This window comes from Gymnodraco acuticeps, unplaced genomic scaffold, assembly GCF_902827175.1.
Source record: "Gymnodraco acuticeps unplaced genomic scaffold, fGymAcu1.1, whole genome shotgun sequence".
In the NCBI taxonomy this organism is placed as follows: Eukaryota; Metazoa; Chordata; class Actinopteri; order Perciformes; family Bathydraconidae; genus Gymnodraco; species Gymnodraco acuticeps.
The window spans coordinates 2,606,575-2,628,803 of NW_022990047.1; the positions used below are offsets into that span (position 1 = coordinate 2,606,575).

Consider the following 22,229-nt stretch of genomic DNA (forward strand, 5'->3'; position numbering starts at 1 on the left):
ACACGGCATCTATTGCACGTCTGTCCGTCCAGGGAGAGGGATCCCTCCTCTGTTGCTCTCCCTGAGGTTTCTCCCATTTTCCCCTTTAAACTGTGGGTTTTCTCCAGAAGTTTTTCCTTGTACGATGTGAGGGTCTAAGGACAGAGGGTGTCGTATTGTCATACTGATATTCTGTACAAACTGTGAAGTCCACTGAGACAAATGTAACATTTGTGATATTGGGCTATATAAATAAACATTGATTGATTGACATGTAATTGTTATTTGTTAACCTGTTAAGTCCCAAGCCTGTTTTTCAGGTCTCAGGCTCGAAAATGACATTCCCAGAACAAATGACAATAGCTTCCCTATTCCCTATCCCAGCAATGATAAACCTGTGAGTTGGATGTAGAAAAGTCAGAATCAATATAGATTTTTTTTAATTTTAAAGTAAATTCAGATTGAACATAGTAAAACAAATTCAATTATATTGTCCGTCCAAAAATAAACCATTACTTATAGTGAAAACTACCCTTGAATGATGGGATAGTAGACTAAAAGCTTTAGGAATCCAAACTATAATATATAATAAGTACCCTGTATCAAGATTGATGCAAAACACGCTGTGTGTGTCCGTCAGGAAACACGCTGTTTACAAGTAGTTCCAGCAAACATCCACTGATAAATTGCGATGTTAACAACCTCATGATAACCTCATATGTTTTTAATTTAGGATCATACCTGTGTTTAGTCTAGAAAAAGGTAAATGTGTGCATTTTATTATAAAGTTGTGTATATTTACAGACCGTTGCAAAAACTAAGAAGCTTATAAACATCAGGTTTAAAACTAAAAGAGCTTTGAAACACAATGAAAGATGATTGGAGTTTTATTTGAGTTATTCATTTAAACTTTTTGTCTAATAGATGCTGATTTGAAACCGTTGTTACATACAGTTACGGCATTTCCTGTTTCTGCCGGAGAGAGGGGAGGCGGTCCCAAAGCTTGCTGCTGTATTTACTCCCTCCATCTGACAGGAGGGAGCCTCTTTGAGCTGCGAGTGTGGCAACAGACGGAGTTCACTCCATCACGGAGGGGTAGGGTCGAGGGAGTGGTTTGGGATTGGGCCTAAAACGCTGAAGTTGGCTTCCGATTCAGAGCATCCGATTCGGCAGTTAAGGGGAAAGTTAAGGGACATTTAAGTCTAAAAGATTATTTATAACCCAGTTTGAGATTTGTGAAACCTTTATTCTATTTGTGAAAATACAAACAAGGGAGATTTCAGTGCTTTTTTCACATGTAGACCACATTAGACCAGGTCCTGATCTAAAACCACTATACCTAGACTCATCAAATCTGGACTGGATTATCCCAGAGGGTCTAAACATTCTTTATAACACAGTTTGAGATTTGTGAAACCTTTATTCTATTTGTGAAGCCGAATCGGATGCTCTGAATCGGAAGCCAACTTCAGCGTCGTTTTTACACTCTGAAATCTGAAAACGAGGTTTATTGCTGATGGATTATCAGAAATAATTTCAAAGTGACACAGACACATTGGATTAACCTATGGATTAACCTTCAGCAGCGTTTTTATCGTTGTAATGCCATTGAAGACAACTTTTGATCAGAAAACAACAAAGGTAAAACATATTGCCGTGTTCGCTACCTAATGCTACGTGGTGTGATGTCTTTGTTAGCTTCTCATGTCGCGAGTTCGGATAGGTCAGTAATGATACTAATACCTGTCGAATCTGTGCAATCTCAGCTTGCTAATTGATATCTTGTTACGATAAGTAATAAGGGTATTTTAACGTGAGTTCTGTGCTAAGTGTGTTAGCATTTTTTCGTTCAGGGCTAATTCAGAGCCTTTGTTATTACCCTTATGTTTCGTTTTGCAATTGTAAAGATCTAGGCTCTGGCCTCATCACTCCAACATTAGGCGCATTCACACCGCAGTACTTTTCCCACAAAAGTTCATTTTAGAATTTAGTTAATGAGAACTCTTTTGTCGCGTTCACACTAAAAAGAGCCGGTACTAAAATTAGTTCATGAATCATGAGAACCTTTTTACCCCCACGAAAGTTGGACTTTCGAGCGGCTCTCTTGTGAGAAAAGAGCTATAGCCTATTTCTGATTGACTGGGCGGATTGCAAACCACGCCCCGTAAAACTCCCAAAAAGTTTTGTGAAGCCGCCATTTCATTATCCTCGCATTAGCATTATTAGCATTAGTCCAGCGCAGAGAGACTAACTTATGGCAACACAAAATAAAACATGGGAGTGGTGGAGATGAGGAGGTGTCGGCGTTCTGGCGATTTACTCGGAAGGCTTCAGTAGAAGCTGCTGGGAGTCCCAGCAGCTTCTACTGAAGCCAGTCCCCAACTCCGGGGACTTCTGGCGGCAGTATACGCCGTGAAGTGGTTTGCGGCCTGCCAGTAAACCCAAAGCAGAAGAAGAAGAAGTGACGTCAGCGGCTTTATTTGCCTAATCCACCCCCAGGGACTTTTTCCAGTGTGAACGCGATCTGTACTTAGTTCATGCGAACTAAAGAGTTCACATGAACTAAGTTCACATGAACCTTTGTGGGAAAAGTACCGCAGTGTGAATGCGTCTATTGAGGACTGATGATAAAGCACCTATCCCATGGAGCATACAAGCGACTGCTGGGGTTGATCACATCGCTTCCCACTCCGACCACTAGATGGTAGACTTTACTTACTCAAAAGTAATATGTTATTTCAAAACGTCCTCAGTTTAATTTAAGTAACAATGCTATTATAATATTGCTTTCAACTAACCTAATACAATTATGTGTAATCTGTTTACATAATATCTTTATTTATGTCAACAATTAAAATTGTGTATTTCACTCCATTGCTGTTCATTATCTTTAATACAAATTGGATAATTGAAGCATGCAAGTCTTGCTGGTTGTATTGTTATTTTTGAAATTATATTCGTTTATTTATTTGTATTATGTTTAATGCATTTAATGTAATAATTCCTTAAATATCTAATTGCCATGCCATACAGTATACTCCCTTAATGTTTCTTGTAATGGAGCTGTGATATTTGTGATACAAAGGACTTGAAAGAAGGTACCTCACTCTGATAAACGTTGAGTTTCCCTCTGCTGACAAAACAGTAATTTCAGGGAATTGCCCATCAGTGTCAGATGGTAACAGATTAGTATTGTGGCTGCTATTCAGCTTGATTGCAACATTTATGACTTCTGTCACTCCCTCAGAAATACAGAAATTGTAATTATCAGTCATGGAAAAATTGGCAATGTAAACCTGGAGCTTGACGGTTCTGTCTTAGGTTTCACCTGCTCCCATTTTACACCACAGCAGTCCAGCTTCTCCTCAATGCAACTTGTCAAGCTCATGCATATTTAACTGTCTGGGCTGCTATCAGATGAACCTAACCAGCAGAAGGGGTGGTGCTGCGGAGATGATGAAGATGTGTAAAGCGAGGGGGCTGGGTTTTAAGAGAACCAGCTCCACCTGCCCCTCCTCACCACGAGTGGATGCATTATGAGATGAAGACAGGATCTAGACAAAAGGAAGCTCACATGATCTAGAGACTGAAACCTGGATCTACACTTTCATTTGCTCTCCTTGTTCTACACCAGTCTTTCTCTAAACTGGATCTTAAGAAGATGGAACAAGTTCCTGAGACTCTGGCTGTTTGGTACTTTGGACATTGAGGAATACTTCAGCCTTCTCTTCACTTCTCCACTGAATCCTCACTCCAGATAAAAGTGGAGAGGAAAAGCCTGTCTTCCCTCTGAGGGACCCGTGGCCCCAGCAAGGATGATGAACAGCATCTAGTGGATTTTCCCCCTTTGTCAGAGCTGAGTGTGTTAGTGAGGTATCAAGACACTGCTTCCAGATAAAAGAGGAGAGGAAACAAAGACATTGAGAAAATGCCTTTTGGTGGGCTAGCAGGTTTGAAGGAACAGGTGCTTAAGCCTGGGAAGGAGGAAGGGAAAAACACTGTGGGGGACTCTCTAGGAAAACTGCAAAGGTGAGAGGGATTGTATGGAGCAGTGGGAAGGAGGCATTAGGACTGTGTGTGCAGGGTGTTGGGACTGCATGGAATAAGCATTTAACTCATTATCCATGTGTGTATTCACAGGGGATTCATAATTGTAATAATAACTCTAAGAGGGAAATCTTTGCTGTCAGAGGGATGCGGAGAGCCTCGAAGAGAGCACATTAAGCCCAGCATGTTCTCTGAGATCCTGACGATAAATACATATTTGATTCTTGTGCTTGTCAGCCATTGCCAGTGATGTAATCACAGATTTTATTTTAAGACATTAATACATATTTTATATCTGATAAATATTTCACAGGGGGATGTGTTAGCCCCCATTCTGTAAGGTAGATTGTTCTCATTTTGAGAGATAAACGACCAAGTAGGCAATTTCCTGACAAATTAATTTTGTGTGTGTATCGTTACTCTGCATACTTTCCTTATGCCTTAAAAAAAAGCATGGACGGGAATATTTGTAGTCATGTGTATTTATTATTTCAGATTTAAATATTATTTAAACAATATTCAGCTATATGTATCCAAAGAAGAGATTTGGTATGGGGTTCACACTAAAACAGCGTTGTCATGATCCAGCTCACTATCAATAAGCCTGCACTTTTCCAGAATCAAGATTAAGAACTTGTTGCTACAGTATGATGACATTTCCAAATGGCAGTTTTTAAAAACCAACAAAAACAGATTCATTTCAAATAATCAATCATCTCCTCAGGATGCAGTTAATACTTTGTAAATGTGTTTAGTTTCTTGGGTTAGGTTATCCTGCTCCACCAAACACACAATATTTAAAATAAAAGTCACATAAACAAAACAAATAAAAACCAGACGTCCATACAGGTGTGCACAATTAAAGCCAAACTCTGGTTAATGCACCAATAGAAAAGGTGTTATCTGGTTTTGAAAATTCAAACTTTAACCCATCTCTGTTATTTTTTAACATGTCAGCTTGTTGCTTATACTTTTGAGACTGGTTGCCGTGTAAGGGCATCGAACACCCCAAAGATGACTTCTGTATCTTAATGCAGTTCATACACCGTGACCTACCCACCATATTAACTATTTTTTCAAATAATCACATTTACAGTACATTTTTTAATAGCCATGTATTGTTACAGAAAATATGACGCACCAGTAGTTACTTCTGTAAATATGATAGGGATTTTCAAACTCTGGGTTTAAAAAAGTGCAGATTTGAGGGGTTGATATCGAAACGTGATCGCAGTTTCAGCTTAAATTGAGCCCTGCTCTTAGAGGAATGCAGTATAGCACTACAGCAGGCAGATGAGCAGGGGACGGAAAAAGAGATGGACTCTGGGCAGTGGAACAGGTGTGGAGAGTGATGCAGCTGAAGGCAACCTGATAACAGTGTCGTGATCTTTTTAGTCTTGTGTCATGCCTCCCCGCTCCTTACTCTGTAAGAGAGCCGAGACACTCATGTTACTGAGATGCCACATTTGATCAAAGGTACTGACAAAAGTGATCGGACTTTAAAATATTATATTGTGAAAATTGCACAAAAAATGCTATATGTTTGTTTGAGTTGCAGCCATATTATGCTTTAATCACATGTAAGATAAATGTTCAGCTATTCACTGTAAATGAACAAAGAACTTTTGTATGGGATTATGTATGAAGCAAAATGTTCTAAAAAATACAGTGATGAGTGACCAGCAACAGTATGAAATAATCAAGTATACTTGACCTTATAAAATATATAAAAAAAGATTAATTAAATGTTATTGTTATAAAACAGTATGAATATTCATCAGTGCTTATAACTATAATGTTCAGTGACATTATTTCACATGATAAGTATGTTTATAATGCATTTTAAACTTGTTATTATTATGAGCTGAAGAGATAAGAAAGACCACTATGATCACATGTTCCTACTGTTACATACTCTTTATTTTCCTGCTACTTTTGACCTCTTAGGAAAATAGATGGTAGTAATGTAGAAGAAGAGGACCACATTGAACTGACAGAGGATGGGCGTCCGGTGGCTTCAGCCCCGCGTCCTGCCCCGCTGCTGGACTGCTACTGTGGGGGTTTGCCCAAGCGCTACATCATCGCCATCCTCAGCGGCCTGGGCTTCTGCATCTCATTTGGCATCCGCTGCAACCTCGGTGTGGCCATTGTGGAGATGGTGAACAACAACACCGTCTACATCAACGGCACTCCTGTGATGCAGGTAGCTGCATGACATCACACAGGACCTGAGATAGGAGGCCATAGGATTTTATTCTTGTTGATCTGAAGAAAGTGGCCTAACTTTATAATAAGCATCAATAAAACATTGTAAATTGAGTATTAGTCATCTTGTGTTGTACTGGACGTTTTTTAAAACGACCAAATAATTGTATTAAATAGGAAAAACAGAATCTAAACCATTGACAAAGACTTAACTATTAAATACCATTTTACATGTTAAATAACACTTACATTTAACACATTGTACAAATCATAGTGTTACAAATATCTGAAAAGCCATTTATGTGTGCTTACAGATGTTTTACAAATGATTTCCTGAAAGGTTTCAGAATCATTATGTTATCATAAATAAAGACTATTATAATGTGTGCCACAATTAACTTATAAACTAACATACATTATACTGTAGAATTGCTCTTATAATCCATGCAAGTACTTTTTTTTGCATATAAACAAACAAATAAAATACCAATTTAAACTTTAGGCAATAATTATGCCTAAGATAAAATGCTCGGTGTGGAAAAACCTCATACCATTCTTCCACGAAACAAAGGCATTGGATCGGGACAAGAAGTTTAAAAGTTTAAAATAAGCTTCCACACACAACTGAGATGCAACCAGGTAGATTATACCAAAGTAATTGAATGTTCAATGGAGGGTATTTTCATATTTTCGCTGTTCTATCAGTTTTCTTTCTTCCTCTCCAGAAAGCTCAGTTTAACTGGGACCCAGAGACAGTGGGGCTGATCCACGGCTCCTTCTTCTGGGGCTACATCGTCACTCAGATCCCCGGTGGTTTCATCTCCAACAAGCTGTTTGCCAACCGGTGACTATCAATGATTCCACTAAAACACTTAAACCTCGTTTGATGTCATTATACATTACATTTAAGACTGTTGATTGGAAAAGTAATTTGATGATGATTTTGAGACACTTTTTACCATTCTCTGATATTTCATTAACCAAAGGATGAATTGATTATTAATCATTACATAAAGCTTTAATATTAAAGCACCTTTTATACAGATAAGTACGGTTCAAAGTTCTGACAGTGATAACAACAGAAGAAACAAAAACAACCCAGTAATTTAACAGTTTGACAATTTGAAACCAATGCATAACAGACCATTAAATGATCCAAATAAGAGTATGTAATATGAGTAATATAAAAACTACATTATTAGAATAACAATAGATTCAAAACATGTATACAACATAAACACAGCCAAATAAGTGATTTATTAAATAAGAATAAAATACAATAACACTTTATAACTTAAAAACGATTGAATGTAATAAACTGAAAATGTCTATAAACTATTTTTCCTCAAAGTTTGAAGATTTGAATACTCCCAGCAGATCTTAAATCCACAAGCAGACTTTTTCATACAAATTAAGAATAAAAAGGTTATAATAAATATGTATTTTGTTGATTTATTTCCACGAGTTGAGAGTAAGGCCATGTTTTCAGCAGCCCTGAGCACATTATATTAAGAAACGCTCCAAGAAAGACTGAAAATATCAATGTTTTAGGACAGAGCGCCTCCTCAGCCTGTGTGGGTAAAGGGTTAAAGCTGTACGGTGTGGTGAGCAGTGCTGATGGAGCAGATAGCAGTCCTGTAATAAAAGCTTCACAGGAAAAGAGGACACGCCACTGACAGAGTTAATAATGAAAGATCCTGCCTCTGATTTCTTTCTGAAACACCAGCCACTGGAATATTACAAGTGTCACTTACACACTGTTTTGGAAAAAGAGAAGGAAGGGGGGATGAGGTGAAGGAGAGAAGAGATGGGAGCTAAGCGGCACTGTGGTGATGAAGCAGAAACTTGCAGGTTGAATGGGATGTCTTTATCTCGGTGCATGAAAGGGAGAGGCGTGAGATCTGTCTCATTATAAGGCTGACTGAGATGCTTCGACCGTCAGATGTTTGGAGATATGCTGCCAGCCAATATTAGACGTCTACAGTAGCTTCCAGACACTGGGCAGCAGGTGTTTGTTTGTTGTGTGTAAACATGATGTAGTAGACAGATCAGAAAAATCACAATATAAGTCAAGGTTATAATTCCCTGATAGTTTCTTAGGACATTCATGGAAGACGTTTGATTCTTAGAGGGAAAAATAGGGAATTAGTTCAGCTGACAAAAATACGTTGATTACATTGGAAATTAATTGGAATTAATTTAAAGTGTAATCATTTAGCAGTCTCTGTATTTCCCCAATAATTTACCTTTTTCTTCCAAGAGAAGGACTAAATAATAAGGATGTAATCTAAGGGCTTTAGGTTCACATTGATGTTGCAATGCCAACACACACACTATGATGACACTCCAGTATTTCTACAGGGTGTTTGGGGCTGCCATTTTCCTGACGTCCATTCTCAACATGTTCATCCCGTCAGCAGCGAGGGTGCACTACGGTTGTGTCATGTTTGTTCGCATCCTGCAAGGCTTAGTGGAGGTAAGAAAAAACACATTGGATGTAAAAAAGTGAGAAGGATGCATTTTAAGCAATAGTTCCATATTGTGGGAAAAATACACTTATTTGACTTCTTGTTTAGAGTTAGATGATAGATCAATATCACTCATGTCAAAGCGCTCATCCATCAATCTCAGGCAAATACGTCTGTTTCCCAAAATGTGGAACCATTATTTAAGTATTTCAACATTGTCAGATCAATTTACTCTCAAGTCTTTGTCATTTCACATCTTCTATACCATGTCCCTGCTAGGGTGTCACCTACCCAGCATGCCATGGGATGTGGTCCAAATGGGCGCCACCTCTTGAACGCAGTCGACTGGCCACAACTTCATTCTGTGGTGAGCGATGCCTACAGTTTTCTCTGGTCGTATTACTCAGTGCAGACTACAAAACTGATCACAGCATAGAGCTGCAAACCAGTTTACACAACCTCCTAAATCACAGTGTGGCTAGTCAGTAAATGGACATGAGAGAGGTCATTTTGTTTTGCAGATTTAATCCAAGGCTTTCTCTCCTGAATTCAAATAAACTGGTACCATGACAACCCACGCATCAAAACCCTCTTGACATTGTCTGTAAATGAACACGGCTCACCTGCGCGCTCAGAAAGAGCATCTCCCTTTATTCACCTAAAGCAAGCATCACATTGCTTACTGTCCAAAAGCACTCTCATGCTCCATTCAAATCAGCCTCTCTGTGCCAACGACTCAGCATTTATTCAATGAAACTAATGTGTTTCTTTGATGACTTTGTTTTTATCCAGACACATTTCCACTATACAGTATTGTTTTCTGTGATATTGAAGTCAGTTGCACTGTTACATTAAATGAAGTCATATTATACAATACTTTGAAATGGAAATATGAACTAAGAAAACAATTAAAAAAAAAAAAAAAATTACTTATTACTTTTAGTTATTTGTCATCGGCACTGAGATCCAATATTACTGCTGGAATAATCATACATTGACTTTGAAATCTGACACTGTTTTTTCACAGGATCCTACGCAGGAGCAGTGATAGCCATGCCTTTAGCAGGAGTGCTTGTTCAGTACGTCGGCTGGCCTTCAGTCTTCTATGTCTATGGTAAGACTTGTGTTTGAATACAAATCACAACAAAAATTGATGCAAGGATGACTTCCTAAGACAGCTGATTGTGACATACACAGGACATTACATACACAATACATTATACATTACACAGGAGATGCCATATTGACAGGGTCAGATAGGAGAGCTGCGGACAGTGAACCGCAATCCTCCTGTCTCCCCTCAAAATCCCCCAGCAGAGAAGCTGCACGCTCCATATTCAGTAGGTCCAGATACTCCCTCAGCCATGAGTCCCTAGTAAAGCAGGCTGGTTTGCGTTCCTTCCAGTTTAGTAGGATGAGTCTTTTTGTGGCTAAACAGCCCAATGTCCAGAGCCGATCGGCAGTCCTTGCAACATTGCCATCTGGCTTGAGACCCAGTAGACATGCAATGGGACATGTAGGGAAATTAACTTTTAAAGATTCAGACATTAAGGATATTACTTCTGACCAAAGTTTTTTTACCGCTGGGCATTCCCAGAGTAGGTGCAACAATGTACCTCGCTTGCCACATTCATGCCAGCATAAGTCTCTGTGTTTATTGTCCATCTTGGATTTTGTAACAGGGGTGATGTAAGCTCTATTGAGAATGTTGAACTGTATGATCCTGAATCTTACACATTTAGAAGAGAACATAGCTGACCTCCAAATGGAATTCCATTGCAAAGCAGACAGAGAGATATTCAAGGCATGCTCCCAGGACAGTTGGACAGGAGAATAGGTATTCGGGGCAGCCCTAGATAATAATTTATAAATGTTAGAGACCACACCGGATGATATGATTGCTTTCTTGAAGCGCTGGTCCTCTTCCATACATGAAGCAGGCATGGCTCCCTCCTTACATTTTGTACTAATAATAGATGCTAGTTGTGCATATGATAGAGAAGATGAGTCTGAGAGAACATACTGATTTTTGAGTTGTTGAAATGGAAGGGTTTGGTCTCTATATATCTGTCCAATTGTAGTAATACCAGCCCTCTGCCAGATATTATTACTTAAGGTGCCTCCTCCTGCAGAAAGACAGGGGTTACTCCAAATGGGGCAAGATGGTAAAGAGAGCCCCTCTATGTTGAGTCTCCTGTGCAGTTGCTTTACAATAGAGCATGAAAAGCAGATGATGGTATTATCCATTGAGGGTGGTGGTTTTGGGCAGTACCACATTGATGCCAGAGATATGTTTTGGTTTACAGACATGATGGATTGCTCCAGCCATTGCCAACTGCCTACCGGAGAGGCACTTTTGTACGCCCACGATAATGGATACTTTGCGTTGAAGGACAGATAATACTGGAATACATCCGGGACTCCCAAACCTCCCATTGATCTTGGAATGATCAACTTATTATGTGCGATTCTGAGTTTTTTATTATTCCAAAGGAACTGAGTGAATAGGGATTTGATATCTTTAAACCATTTTAGTGGGAATTCAAGAGGGATAGAGGAGATAATATGAGAAAGCCTTGCGAGAACATTCATTTTCAAGGTTTCTGCTCTGCCCCATAGAGAAAGTGGTATGGCCATCCATCTGTTGATGTCCTCTTTAATGGACTGGAAAATAGCAGGGCCGTTAAGGCTAAAGATTTTAGAGATAGGAGAGACGATGTTAATTCCCAAATACCTCATTCCATTTGTTTTCCAAATAAAGGGGGTGTTCATTAGGTTGTGCTTATATGTATATGAGTTAAGTGGGATTGCTTCACTCTTGTTCCAATTGATCTTATATCCAGAGAAGCTGCCAAATAAATGTATCCTATCAAGAACTGCGGGTATAGAGAGTGCTGGCTTGCTCAAAGTAAGAAGTATATCGTCAGCATACATATTTAATTTGAAATCGTGTCCATGAATGTTCACACCATGTATGTCACCATTAGAGCGAATTGCACAGGCTAATGGTTCTAGAGCCATAATAAAAAGTAGGGGACTAACTGGACACCCTTGCCCCACACCACGGTGTAAGGGGAAAGGTTTTGAGATTAATCCATTAGTTCTAACAGAAGAGAAGGGAGCGCTATACAAAGCCTTTACCCAGCTAATCAACTTGGGCCCAAAGCCACATTTTTTGAGCGTGTAAAATAGATATGCCCATTCTATTGGTCAAAAGCTTTCTCAGCATCTAGTGATGCTGCAATCATTGGCAAATTGCTGGAGCTTGCTTCTAGGATAATCTGAAAAACCCTCCTCATGTTATTTGAGGACTGGCGGCCTGGAATGAAACCTACTTGGTCTAGACTCTAGATGCACTATAGATGGAACCACCTTCTCCAAACGGAGTGCCAGTATCTTGGCTAGAATCTTGTAGTCACAGTTTAAAAGGCTTAAAGGGTGGTGGTTACCCATCAGAGAAGGATCTTTGCCCGGTTTAGGCAACAATGAAATAATGGCCTTGCTCATGGAGGGAGGCATGGCTTCAGATTCTAATATTTCATTGAATAACAACAGTAAATATGGTGAAAGCTGTTCTTTAAAACATTTATAGAACTCTGTTCCAAAACCGTCGTCCCCTGGAGTTTTTCCTGATGCCATCTTCATGATTACGTTTTCTATTTCATTTTGGGAAACAGGTGCCTCCATAGCAGATCTGTCAGCCAAGCTGGCGCTAGGGAGGTTAAAACCTCCAAAAAAGCTATCTAAGGGTGCATTCACACCTAATAGTCCGTTTTCTGGTGCGCACCAGACCACAGTTTGTTAAATTGTTTCATTTTTCAGAAGGTTCGGTTTGCGTTCACACTGGCAAAACTCAAACGGACTATTGTAGTGCCGAGAGATATGGAGTCAGAGGCGGTGCAAGGAAGGTGCAAGAATAGTAATTTATTCACAAGCTGCAAAGGACATGTTGTCAGGTCGCAGCCCGGGTCGACAAGAGAGAGAGCCAAGAGGGCACACACTATTTATAGGTAACCCATAACATGTCCGTGTGGGAACAATAACCGCAACTGTAGTTCCAAGTTTGATAGGTGGTAAATAGGTGGTCACCACACTATAAACTTTAAACACAAGTCATGTGCACGGAAATGCAGTTCAACCATTGGTCAGACGTTAAGGGGGTAAAAGCGCAAATCCCGGCAATTTCTACCGGAGCCTCCGCCATGGAGCATCGGCTCTTTCGGCAGGTTATTCTCATGCTGCTGTTAATCTGGAGATCAACAGACACTAGCGGCCCGCGCATATGATTATATAATCAGACAACGTCCGTTAAAAAACATTTATAACACATATAATGAGAGACGTTCTGCAGTAAGGAGGGGCGTTTCACCGACGACAGGTGTTCTTACTTTTATGTAGCTGACGGAGAATTTTTACTTTACACGACACTGTTCAACACTTCATTCTGCTTCACTCTTTAACTAAACAACCGCGGATGTCTTGAAAGACTATTTCGCTAAAGATTTTTGAAGATATCCGCGTTCTTGTGACACGTAAATACTACGCTTCCTATGTTTTGGTGCGGACTGCGTTCGCACCAGCAATGAACCGCTCCAGAGTTCGCAAGCAAGCGCTCCGAGACCACCTATTTTAGCGGACCAGAGTCCGGGGTTGCGTTCCGATAATCCAAAAATCAGCTCCTAAATTCTAACCCTATCTCCTATTCCTTGACCTCTGAGTGAAACGTCACGGGGTTAAGGGATAGTGGTTAAGAGAATTCAAAAGGACTTAGGAGAAGAGACTGCGGTACTTTAGAGAATCCGAATGCACTTTCACTATCCGCCGTGTTTATGATGCGCCAGCGGACGTCATGAATGTGCGTCTGCTGCTGTGGGGAAACTATGGAAACCACAGTTTTCTATACAGCGGACTACAACATGGATGTTTAATAAGAACGAGGGACTACTGTAAACTCATCTAGAGACTCTGCACCGTGCTCTGATGCTGTTGCTTTATGCTTTATGAACGTGGACAACAGAGAAACATATTCTTCATGACCAAAGTTGGAATTGAAATAAAAAAGGAAAGGTGAAACTTATGCTCGTCACCCTCTCCCTCCGGTCCACATTAATACAAATGATCCCAATACGTATGATTGTATGAATTATGAAAATATCTTAAAATCAATACAAATGTATTTATTATAAACGTTAGTCCTTAACATCTATCACTGTGTATATCACCATTCAAACATATTTTAAAAGTTGAACAACCCCCACACAGCTCAGTAAAGACTGTGAGATGTTGACTTTATTTGATCATTTCAGTAAAAACTAACGTTCATATTTCTCTTTTTGATTATAATACTGATGAACGTTCAGAAAAAAGCACTTTGGCAACTTACCACATACGTTTTAAAATGCTTAATAAGCACCGTAACTTTCATGATATAATCTTTCGGTCATAATTGGTTGTTTCCGTGAACGGCCGACTGTTGTGATGGAAAATGCTGCGGCTGCAATGCATTGTGGGGAAGCATTTTCTCCTCTCCTTTCGGTTAGGGAGGTCCAGTGGTTCCTAAGCTAAAGGAGGTTATAAAGGAAGTTTGAAACCTCCTTTCCTTTCATTTGGAGAATTGGAACGGCACTTATCATGGCTGCCAGTGACGTACTTCCGGGTCATTTCACTCCGTTAGGAAGGTTCCTAAGCTAAATGGACTATTGGAATGCAACCCGGTTGTTTAGTTCACTTAAGAGGTCTCGGATTGTGTTCACACCGACCCAAATGAACCGCACCAAGCGGCTAAACGCACCAGGGTTCGATTCAACCGGACTATACAAGGCAGGTGTGAACGCACCCTAAGGCTTCTTCATTCAAGTTATTTTTTGTGCTATATCATTTAGAATAATAATTCTTGAAAGATTCATTGATTGTGGCTGCATCACACTGTAGCCTGTCATGCTCATCTCTGATCGCTGGAATAATCTGTCTGTTTTCTATTTGTTTTAATCTATGAGCTAACGTTTTCCCTGCTTTGTCTCCGGATTCAAAGTATGTTCTTCGTAAACGAGAAAGAGCAAAAGCTGTCTCCTCATGTAGAAGTTTCTGCTAATTAGTCCTAGCGGTGAGAAGTGAGTTCCTTAGATCTAAATTGGATGGGTCTAGCATATGCTGTTCTTCTAGAGTCTTGAGTTTAAAGTTTAATTGAGATTTCACCTCTCTGCGCTTTTTATTCTCTGCCGAGGAGAAACTAATTAACCAGCCCCTGCATGTTGCTTTAAAAGCCTCCCAGACAGTGGTGACGCTTGGTACACAATTTAGATTGATCTCAAAGAAATCTAAAATGTGGAATTTAATGAGCAGTGTGCATTTTTCATTTTTGAGTAGAGATGTATTAAGTCGCCACTGTCTGGATTTGCAAGGGTTGGTTGGAGGGAAAAATGTGACAGATACCGCAGCATGATCACTTAATAATATACTATGCATGTTGATCTCAATAACATTGTGGATCAAATTTGAAGACATCATTATGTAATCTATCCTTGAGTAGGAGTTATGCGCACCGGAATAGAAAGAGTACTAAAGTACTAAAGAGTGCAAAAGTACAACATGTGTTTGATGGGAAGATAAATAGCTTTATCGCGTCTGTACGCTAAATGTAGCAGCAGCCAGCGCCAGTTAGCTTAGCTTAGCATAAAGACTGGAAACAGGGGGAAACAGTTAGCCAGGATAAATATGCCAGGCAACCAGCAGAGACTCAAGGAAGTGACTTACCCGGCCATAACAAAATCCCATAACCTAATGTAAATTAACGCTTTTACACTTTTGTATATATTTTAGATATAAATGCATTTAGTCAACCTATTTGTAAGAGAATGTATTTACCCTTGGAAAGAACCTGTCTAGCTATTTTCTCCTAATTTAGTGGGAATGCTGATACAGCATTCCAACTACTTGTTATGCTACGCACAAATTCTTTATTATTCCGCCGGGTTATTTTGCGCCTCTTCTTCTCCCACATTCCACATCGCAGAAACTCCGATCAAACATCAAAACGTTCAGCTCGGTCTGGAATCAATTGCTATTACTTTTCTCATTCATAACTTTCATAATTCCAGAGATACATCCCATAATTCATCCAATGTTTAACATGGAAGTCAATGGAGAAACTCTTCAGACTTGAAAAATCTTCATGCGACTTCAACTGCTAACTGTTTCTTCATACTGTCACTCATAAACCTCATTCCAACTTTAAAATGTTACACATCTTTCTGACATTATTCGTGTAACACAACTTTTAAATCTGATTCATACTTTTAGAAATATTAAACATTGTTCAGACCTTGGTAAAGAGGCCTTCATCAGATTTTAGAGTGCGTGATGTCACCGCTAGAGTGGAGGACAGCTTGAAATTTGCCTTGAAAAATAAAAAAGAATTAAGCAAAATAATTGGGGGCATGAAGTGACAAAAACGTTCAACATTTCTCCATTAAAGCCCATTGTAAATTCAGGCTGCTCTTTCCTCACGGCAGCAGCCGCACACCTTTAGTTAATCTGCAAAAAAGTCCACATTATGAACCCGAAAGTACACAAAAAGCACACTTCAGATGCTCAGAGTTCTTGAGATGCTTCACACGTTGAAATTTCACTGATATCTGTTACGGTTCTTCAACAAAACGTTCACATGTAAGAGGTTTATCTCTCATTCAGAACAATGCAAACGCTCTCCTCTCACTGATTAATCACCATGGAAACCTTTGATCTCTGGACACGTCGTTAGCTCAAATATAAACACCTGTGTCATGGAACACGATGATGTCATAACTCCAACTGACATGTTCAGAGCAGCCGACTTCAGATAATGGTCAACATAGCTCTACATCAAATCTGATGTTACGTAATGTGGTGTTACTATGGCAACGCATCCCTCGCCATAAAACAGCAGCAGACTTCCGATAATGGTTAATGGTCATGCCCTCAACAGCTCTACGTCAATTATGGGGTGTCATCATATGCCGTTTCCATGGAAACGCATCCCTCGCCATGAAACACGATGTCGCTGTAACTCCAATGGACACGGTCCGATCGTCCCCAAACTTTGCTTGTATATCACCGCTCCATGCCTCAACAGCTCTACGCCAAATCTGAGATCTCACCATAGGCTGTTTCCATGGAAACGTATCCCTCGCCAAAAAAACACGATGTTGTCGTAACGCCTATGAAAAGGGTCAAAACAGCACCAGACTTCAGACAATGGTTAATGGTCCAGCCCTCAACAGCTCTACGTCAATTATGGGGTGTCATCATATGCCGTTGAAAACGCGATGTTGCTATAACTCCTATGAAAATTGTCAAAAAGTGCTAAAACTTCACATGTGTGCTAACAGTCCAGCCATGATGACATCTACGGGACAGTTTTGAGATTTCTTCAAATACCGTTGCCATGGCAACACAATGCTTGCCATGAAACACGTGTTTTGAAAATGCTCCCAACGGCCCAAAACTTCACAGGTTTGGTAACGATGCAGCCATCTAAGCGTATTATGGGGTGTCATCATCAAATGCTGTTGGCATGGCGACAGATCATTCGCCATCAAGTTAGTTCAAAAGTTTGCAGTTCAAATATTCTGCTGCTTTTTCAAGCCTTTTTACTTTCTTTTCTTCTCTTATCACACATTCAAGCCCCCAGTGTTCATGTAATCACTTTCTTCTTACACATTACATTTCAGCATAGCAATTCAGCGTCAGCTTTTCAGCATAGAGCATTCCCACTAGCAATTTCTTCAGGAATTGCATTCTCTAGTTACAGTCGCTGTGCTAAATGAAGCTAAGCTAACTGGACGTTTGCAGTTGCTTCAATACATATCAGTTGGTCTTCTTACTTAACCTTTAGCAAGAAAGCTAATATTAAACAGTATTTCCGTGAAACCTTTTTCTTAAAGCTGTACAAGGGTCACTTTTTGTTTTGCAGATATTTTAGAACTGAGGTTAAAAACACTTTTGTTTGATTTTATCTTTACAAATAGATTACACACACAAACACAAATGATATAGTCTGGTGTTTAGTCATTATATACACTAGGTGTCTGTTTGGTGACTTTACAAATTGGTCTTCATATTGCCATGCTGCTGTGTCAGATGTACTTTGTATGCTTTGCACTAAGCGTTATCTGAATCACTTTAGAGTTTGATTAAAAGGATTAACACTGACGTACTTTGCCAACTGTGTTTTAATAAAAACCTACTCTGGTTCTGCTGTGATATCATCTCGTGATTTATTAATGTAAATTAGCATTTTCCTGTCAGGGCTCTGTGACTCATACCTTTCATTTAAATAATGAAAATTCTTGTGGTCCAGAGAAGGGCTGGGCTTGTTTTAATTATGCTGTCCGGCCCATTACAAAGACTTCACTAAGAATATAACAACTCTAATTATATATGTACAAGGTATGCATACAAAATGTTTGTAATAATGTTCTTATTCAAGGTGTTTTTGGGATGATATGGTATATCGTGTGGCTGCTTCTGGCATATGGAAGTCCTGCTGAACATCCAACCATCACAGATGAGGAGAGGACGTACATCGAGACCACCATCGGTGAAACAATGCGCCAACTGAGTAAGACTGAGGTGTGTATGGGTAACATGCTGCCAGTTTCAGGGGGTCACAAACACAAACACACACAGTATACATAAAAGACTTGTAGACTCAAGTAACATGACTTGGACTCAAGTCAGTCTCTGGTCACAAATTGGAAAAAATTGTACTTTTCCAAAAAAAATTAAATTATCTTCTTGACTTTAACAACATGACTCTTGACTAAACTAAAAGATATTTCTAAGCCTTCCAAGCCCAAAAATGACATCATACGTTACCCAAAATATATGCCACAAACCAAATGATTTGCCCTTGTTTATTAAATTCACAAACGCTAAGTCGACATGTCCCAAGATCCTCTTTGTTTGAACCAATCTGACAGCAACCAATCAAGTTGCAGGAAAGAACCATGAAGAACTAACGTTGCAGTTGGAAAACACGGTTCCATAGAAAGGAGTTATTAGGACTTAAAACGTATTGTTTAGGATTTGGTGACTCGAGACCTGAAATATTTAAGACGAACTGTACATGTGGCATGCAAAGCGATGACTTTATCCAACCTCTGTGGCAAACACTGACTTCTGTCTCCTAAACGCAGAAATTCAAGACACCGTGGCGTCGTTTCTTTACCTCCATGCCTGTCTATGCCATCATCGTGGCCAACTTCTGCCGCAGCTGGACCTTCTACCTGCTCCTCATCAGCCAGCCGGCGTATTTTGAGGAAGTCTTTGGCTTCCCCATCAGCAAGGTTGGCGTTGCAGTTACACTATAGCTGTTCAGTTTACAATGACAAAGATCATACACAAAGGTCAATAATCATGGGAATGACTTAGACATTAGCTTACTGTGTGTATGATCTCCCTACAGGTAGGGATCCTGTCTGCTGTGCCCCACATGGTGATGACTATTGTAGTTCCTATCGGAGGACAGCTGGCTGACTATTTACGCACTAACAATATCATGTCTACCACAAATGTGAGGAAAATCATGAACTGTGGAGGTACGTCTTGGTAAACTAAAAGCAATACGTTTTGTCCTTTTTTATCCTTATGTGAAACATATCTATGGAAGTGTACAATGCATTTGCTTTAAGCAATTAGCTTAATGGTTTCTGTATCAAAAAAGGTACCTCAAAATCCCAATACTTTTTTATTGTATTTACTTGAGAGCTCGATTGCATAGAAGCATGGTAATATGACTGTTAAGCAACCTATGGGTTTGAGGCTACTGAAGAGTGTGTATGTGTCTTTTTTTTCTTGAGAACATGTTAATTCAGAAAACAGAGCAGATGTTTTTTTATCTTAAGTAAATGCATTCTGCTTCTGTTTTTATCAATACAGATTTTAAAAGATTAAGCCTTTTTGTGTTAGTTTTGTCTTTTGCTGAGCGTTTTCTGTACATTGTTAAGGAGTCCTGTTAGAATGATTAAGGTATTGTGCAGGAAAATTATTTGAAAAATCTCTCAGATTGAAGGAGTCCATATAAACATGTTTATGCTTTTTTTTCAATAAACGATCTAATGACACACATTTCTCTGGTCCTGTATCAGGATTTGGTATGGAGGCTACTTTTCTGTTGGTAGTGGGGTGTTCTCACACACGCGGAGTCGCCATCTCCTTCCTAGTTCTTGCTGTAGGGTTCAGTGGATTCGCCATCTCAGGTATTACCACGTCTGCACCAAAGAAACATTTGTCTTCAACCTCAAGTGACATACTTTTAGTTTTGCTATATATTAAGGGGAAAACAGAAGGGCTTTCCTTTGCATTTTTGGTCAGTTTAAAACCCTCAAATAAACATGATGTTGCCTAGTTTTCATTTTGTTGCTTTTTTCTCTTCGTTCTCTGTCCTTCGGATTACGAGAAACTTGAAATGCCTTTGGGTGTCATACAGCCTGCCTAGCCTTAACGCAGGCACTTCCCCTGAATATTTTATAGATTGTTGTCAGGGCAACCAACAAATCTACATCATGTGCATGTGGATCTACAAACCACATTGACTTTTGGAGAATTTATGATGACATTTGCTCACTCTTTTCTTAATCAAATGTTCTTGTGTTTGTTGTTTTCAGGTTTTAATGTCAATCACTTGGATATTGCTCCTCGCTACGCCAGCATCCTGATGGGCATTTCTAACGGGGTGGGAACACTATCTGGCATGGTGTGTCCTATTATCGTTGGAGCCCTGACTAAAAACAAGGTACAAGTTGATTTGTAACAGTAACTGTTTTGCAAATATGTTAACAGAAGTACATCAATTAGTTGCAATTCATCTAAGATATTTTGCTCTTATCTTGACTGTAAATTAAGGTTAATACTTTATCCTTTCATCTCATATTATGTTGAAATCTATTTAATTTTTAATGAGAGTAGAAAACTCAGAAACAGAGTCCTTCACTGAATTTTTCCCCTCATGTATAAAATAATATCAGCTTTGTTTTTTCATCAAACACAAACCCAATGTTTTATTCTTGCATATATCAGCGTTTGTTGTTAATAATTTATAGCCCTCTAAAATGTACTACACACATTGAAGTTGTAGTTTTTCCAATTCCATACCGTAAGTAGGGCAGTGCATTAACAGTGTTTCCTCAGTGGTACATCATCAATAGATCTGTCTTAGAGAGGAAAGTCATTGACTCTATTCATCCCCCCACAGACTCGTCTGGAGTGGCAGCACATCTTTATTATTGCGTCCATGGTGCATTACACAGGGGTCATTTTCTACGCTATCTTTGCTTCGGGAGAGCTGCAGGAATGGGCCAACCCTGAGAACATCAGTGAGGATAAACGTGGCATTATTGATGAGGACGAGCTAGCTGAAGAATCCGAGCTCAACATGGAGGATGCAATTGCTCCAAAAAAGAGTTATGGGACCACAGACAATTCATCTGGTGGAAAACAGGGCTTGAAAAAGAAGAGAGGTGTGACCATGCAAGAGGAGGAGGAACATTGTGGGAATGGCGACTATCAGGATCGGTACCAGTGAGATGCCCTGTGGGGGGGGGCTAAACACTTGAGACTGGTCAAGGCTGAAAGTTTCATTTCACACCCGTGGAAATGTCAGAAACATCGGCAAAGTGACAGCAGCAGCTCCATTTGTACCGCAAGATGATTTTTCTTTTGGTCAATATTCTACAGTTTAACTGTGATGTACTGCATTGTTAAAAATCATATATTAAAAACACAACATAAAAAAGGAAAACATCTAAAATCAAGCATCATTTTTAAATAGATAAAATTGGGACAATACTAGTAATCTCCACCGGCATATACTGTAGACTAGTGTGCTCAGTACAATAGAAAGTAACCTCAGACTAACTAGTGCTGTTATAAAAGAACATCTGACTTGCATATCAACCTTGAAACCTGACATCCCTGCAGCCTGCGTTGATCGTACTCCATCTGTGAAAGCAAACTAGACTAAACTTTATGTGACTTACTTTGAGCCACCTGACGGTTTTTGAAATGTTTTGTGTCAGCTATGCACCGTAAAAAGAGCTGTGCTTCTGGAATGTAATACTCAGCTTGACAGCAGTGTTAATGTTTTTTTGCTTGTATGTATTTGCTGTTGCTGAATGATTGCACTTTGTCATTGCTTAGTTCGCTCTCCTAGTCTGTGCAGGTCCTAGTTCGACATCTGTTTGTATCACACTTCTTCCAGCATAATGTCAGCTTCATGATTTAAAGTGCTATGAGCTCAGAATAGGACATAAAGGAGTGCAAGTTAAGTGCTGACGCTACTCGCATTTAGTGTAACTATTTATTCTCCTGGTGGTTGTCTTTATTGCAATTTCTCAATATTTGATACATGATGACCCAGTTTGTTTCTAAAAAAGAATGTAGTGTCATGTTTAACCCATTAGAGTATGGGGAAGTTACTCTTACTATTTGTCTTTACTGTTATAGAAAAGAAAATTGATTTTGTACAGTAAATTATTATCTTATTGTTTGAAA

At 39.5% G+C, this 22,229-nt stretch overlaps 1 protein-coding gene across 3 annotated transcripts; it reads left to right on the forward strand.

Moving 5' to 3' along the window:
* The first annotated feature begins 1,545 nt into the window (after nucleotides 1-1,545).
* On the forward strand, nucleotides 1,546-22,229 carry slc17a8 (solute carrier family 17 member 8). Of its 3 annotated transcripts, XM_034215800.1 has the most exons (13): nucleotides 1,599-1,620; nucleotides 3,301-4,008; nucleotides 5,974-6,229; nucleotides 6,957-7,075; nucleotides 8,593-8,707; nucleotides 8,979-9,066; nucleotides 9,727-9,813; nucleotides 18,166-18,308; nucleotides 18,875-19,024; nucleotides 19,144-19,276; nucleotides 19,826-19,936; nucleotides 20,345-20,472; nucleotides 20,932-21,261. In XM_034215800.1, exons 2-13 carry the CDS (start codon nucleotides 3,908-3,910, stop codon nucleotides 21,259-21,261), a joined length of 1,761 nt encoding a protein of 586 aa, XP_034071691.1. In that variant the 5' UTR covers nucleotides 1,599-1,620; nucleotides 3,301-3,907. The 3 variants fall into 3 exon arrangements, with proteins under 3 accessions (XP_034071693.1, XP_034071691.1, XP_034071692.1); XM_034215802.1 differs by lacking the exon at nucleotides 3,301-4,008 and having other exon boundaries at nucleotides 1,546-1,620; nucleotides 20,932-22,229; XM_034215801.1 differs by lacking the exon at nucleotides 1,599-1,620 and having other exon boundaries at nucleotides 2,525-4,008; nucleotides 20,932-22,229.

Excerpts from the sequence above, each read along its gene's own strand:
- slc17a8 (XM_034215800.1), top strand. The coding sequence starts at position 3,908 with ATGCCTTTTGGTGGGCTAGCAGGTTTGAAGGAACAGGTGCTTAAGCCT. Across the intron at positions 7,076-8,592 it reads AACAAGCTGTTTGCCAACCG|GGTGTTTGGGGCTGCCATTT; the intron begins GTGACTATCAAT and ends GTATTTCTACAG. Across the intron at positions 19,277-19,825 it reads GAAAATCATGAACTGTGGAG|GATTTGGTATGGAGGCTACT; the intron begins GTACGTCTTGGT and ends GTCCTGTATCAG.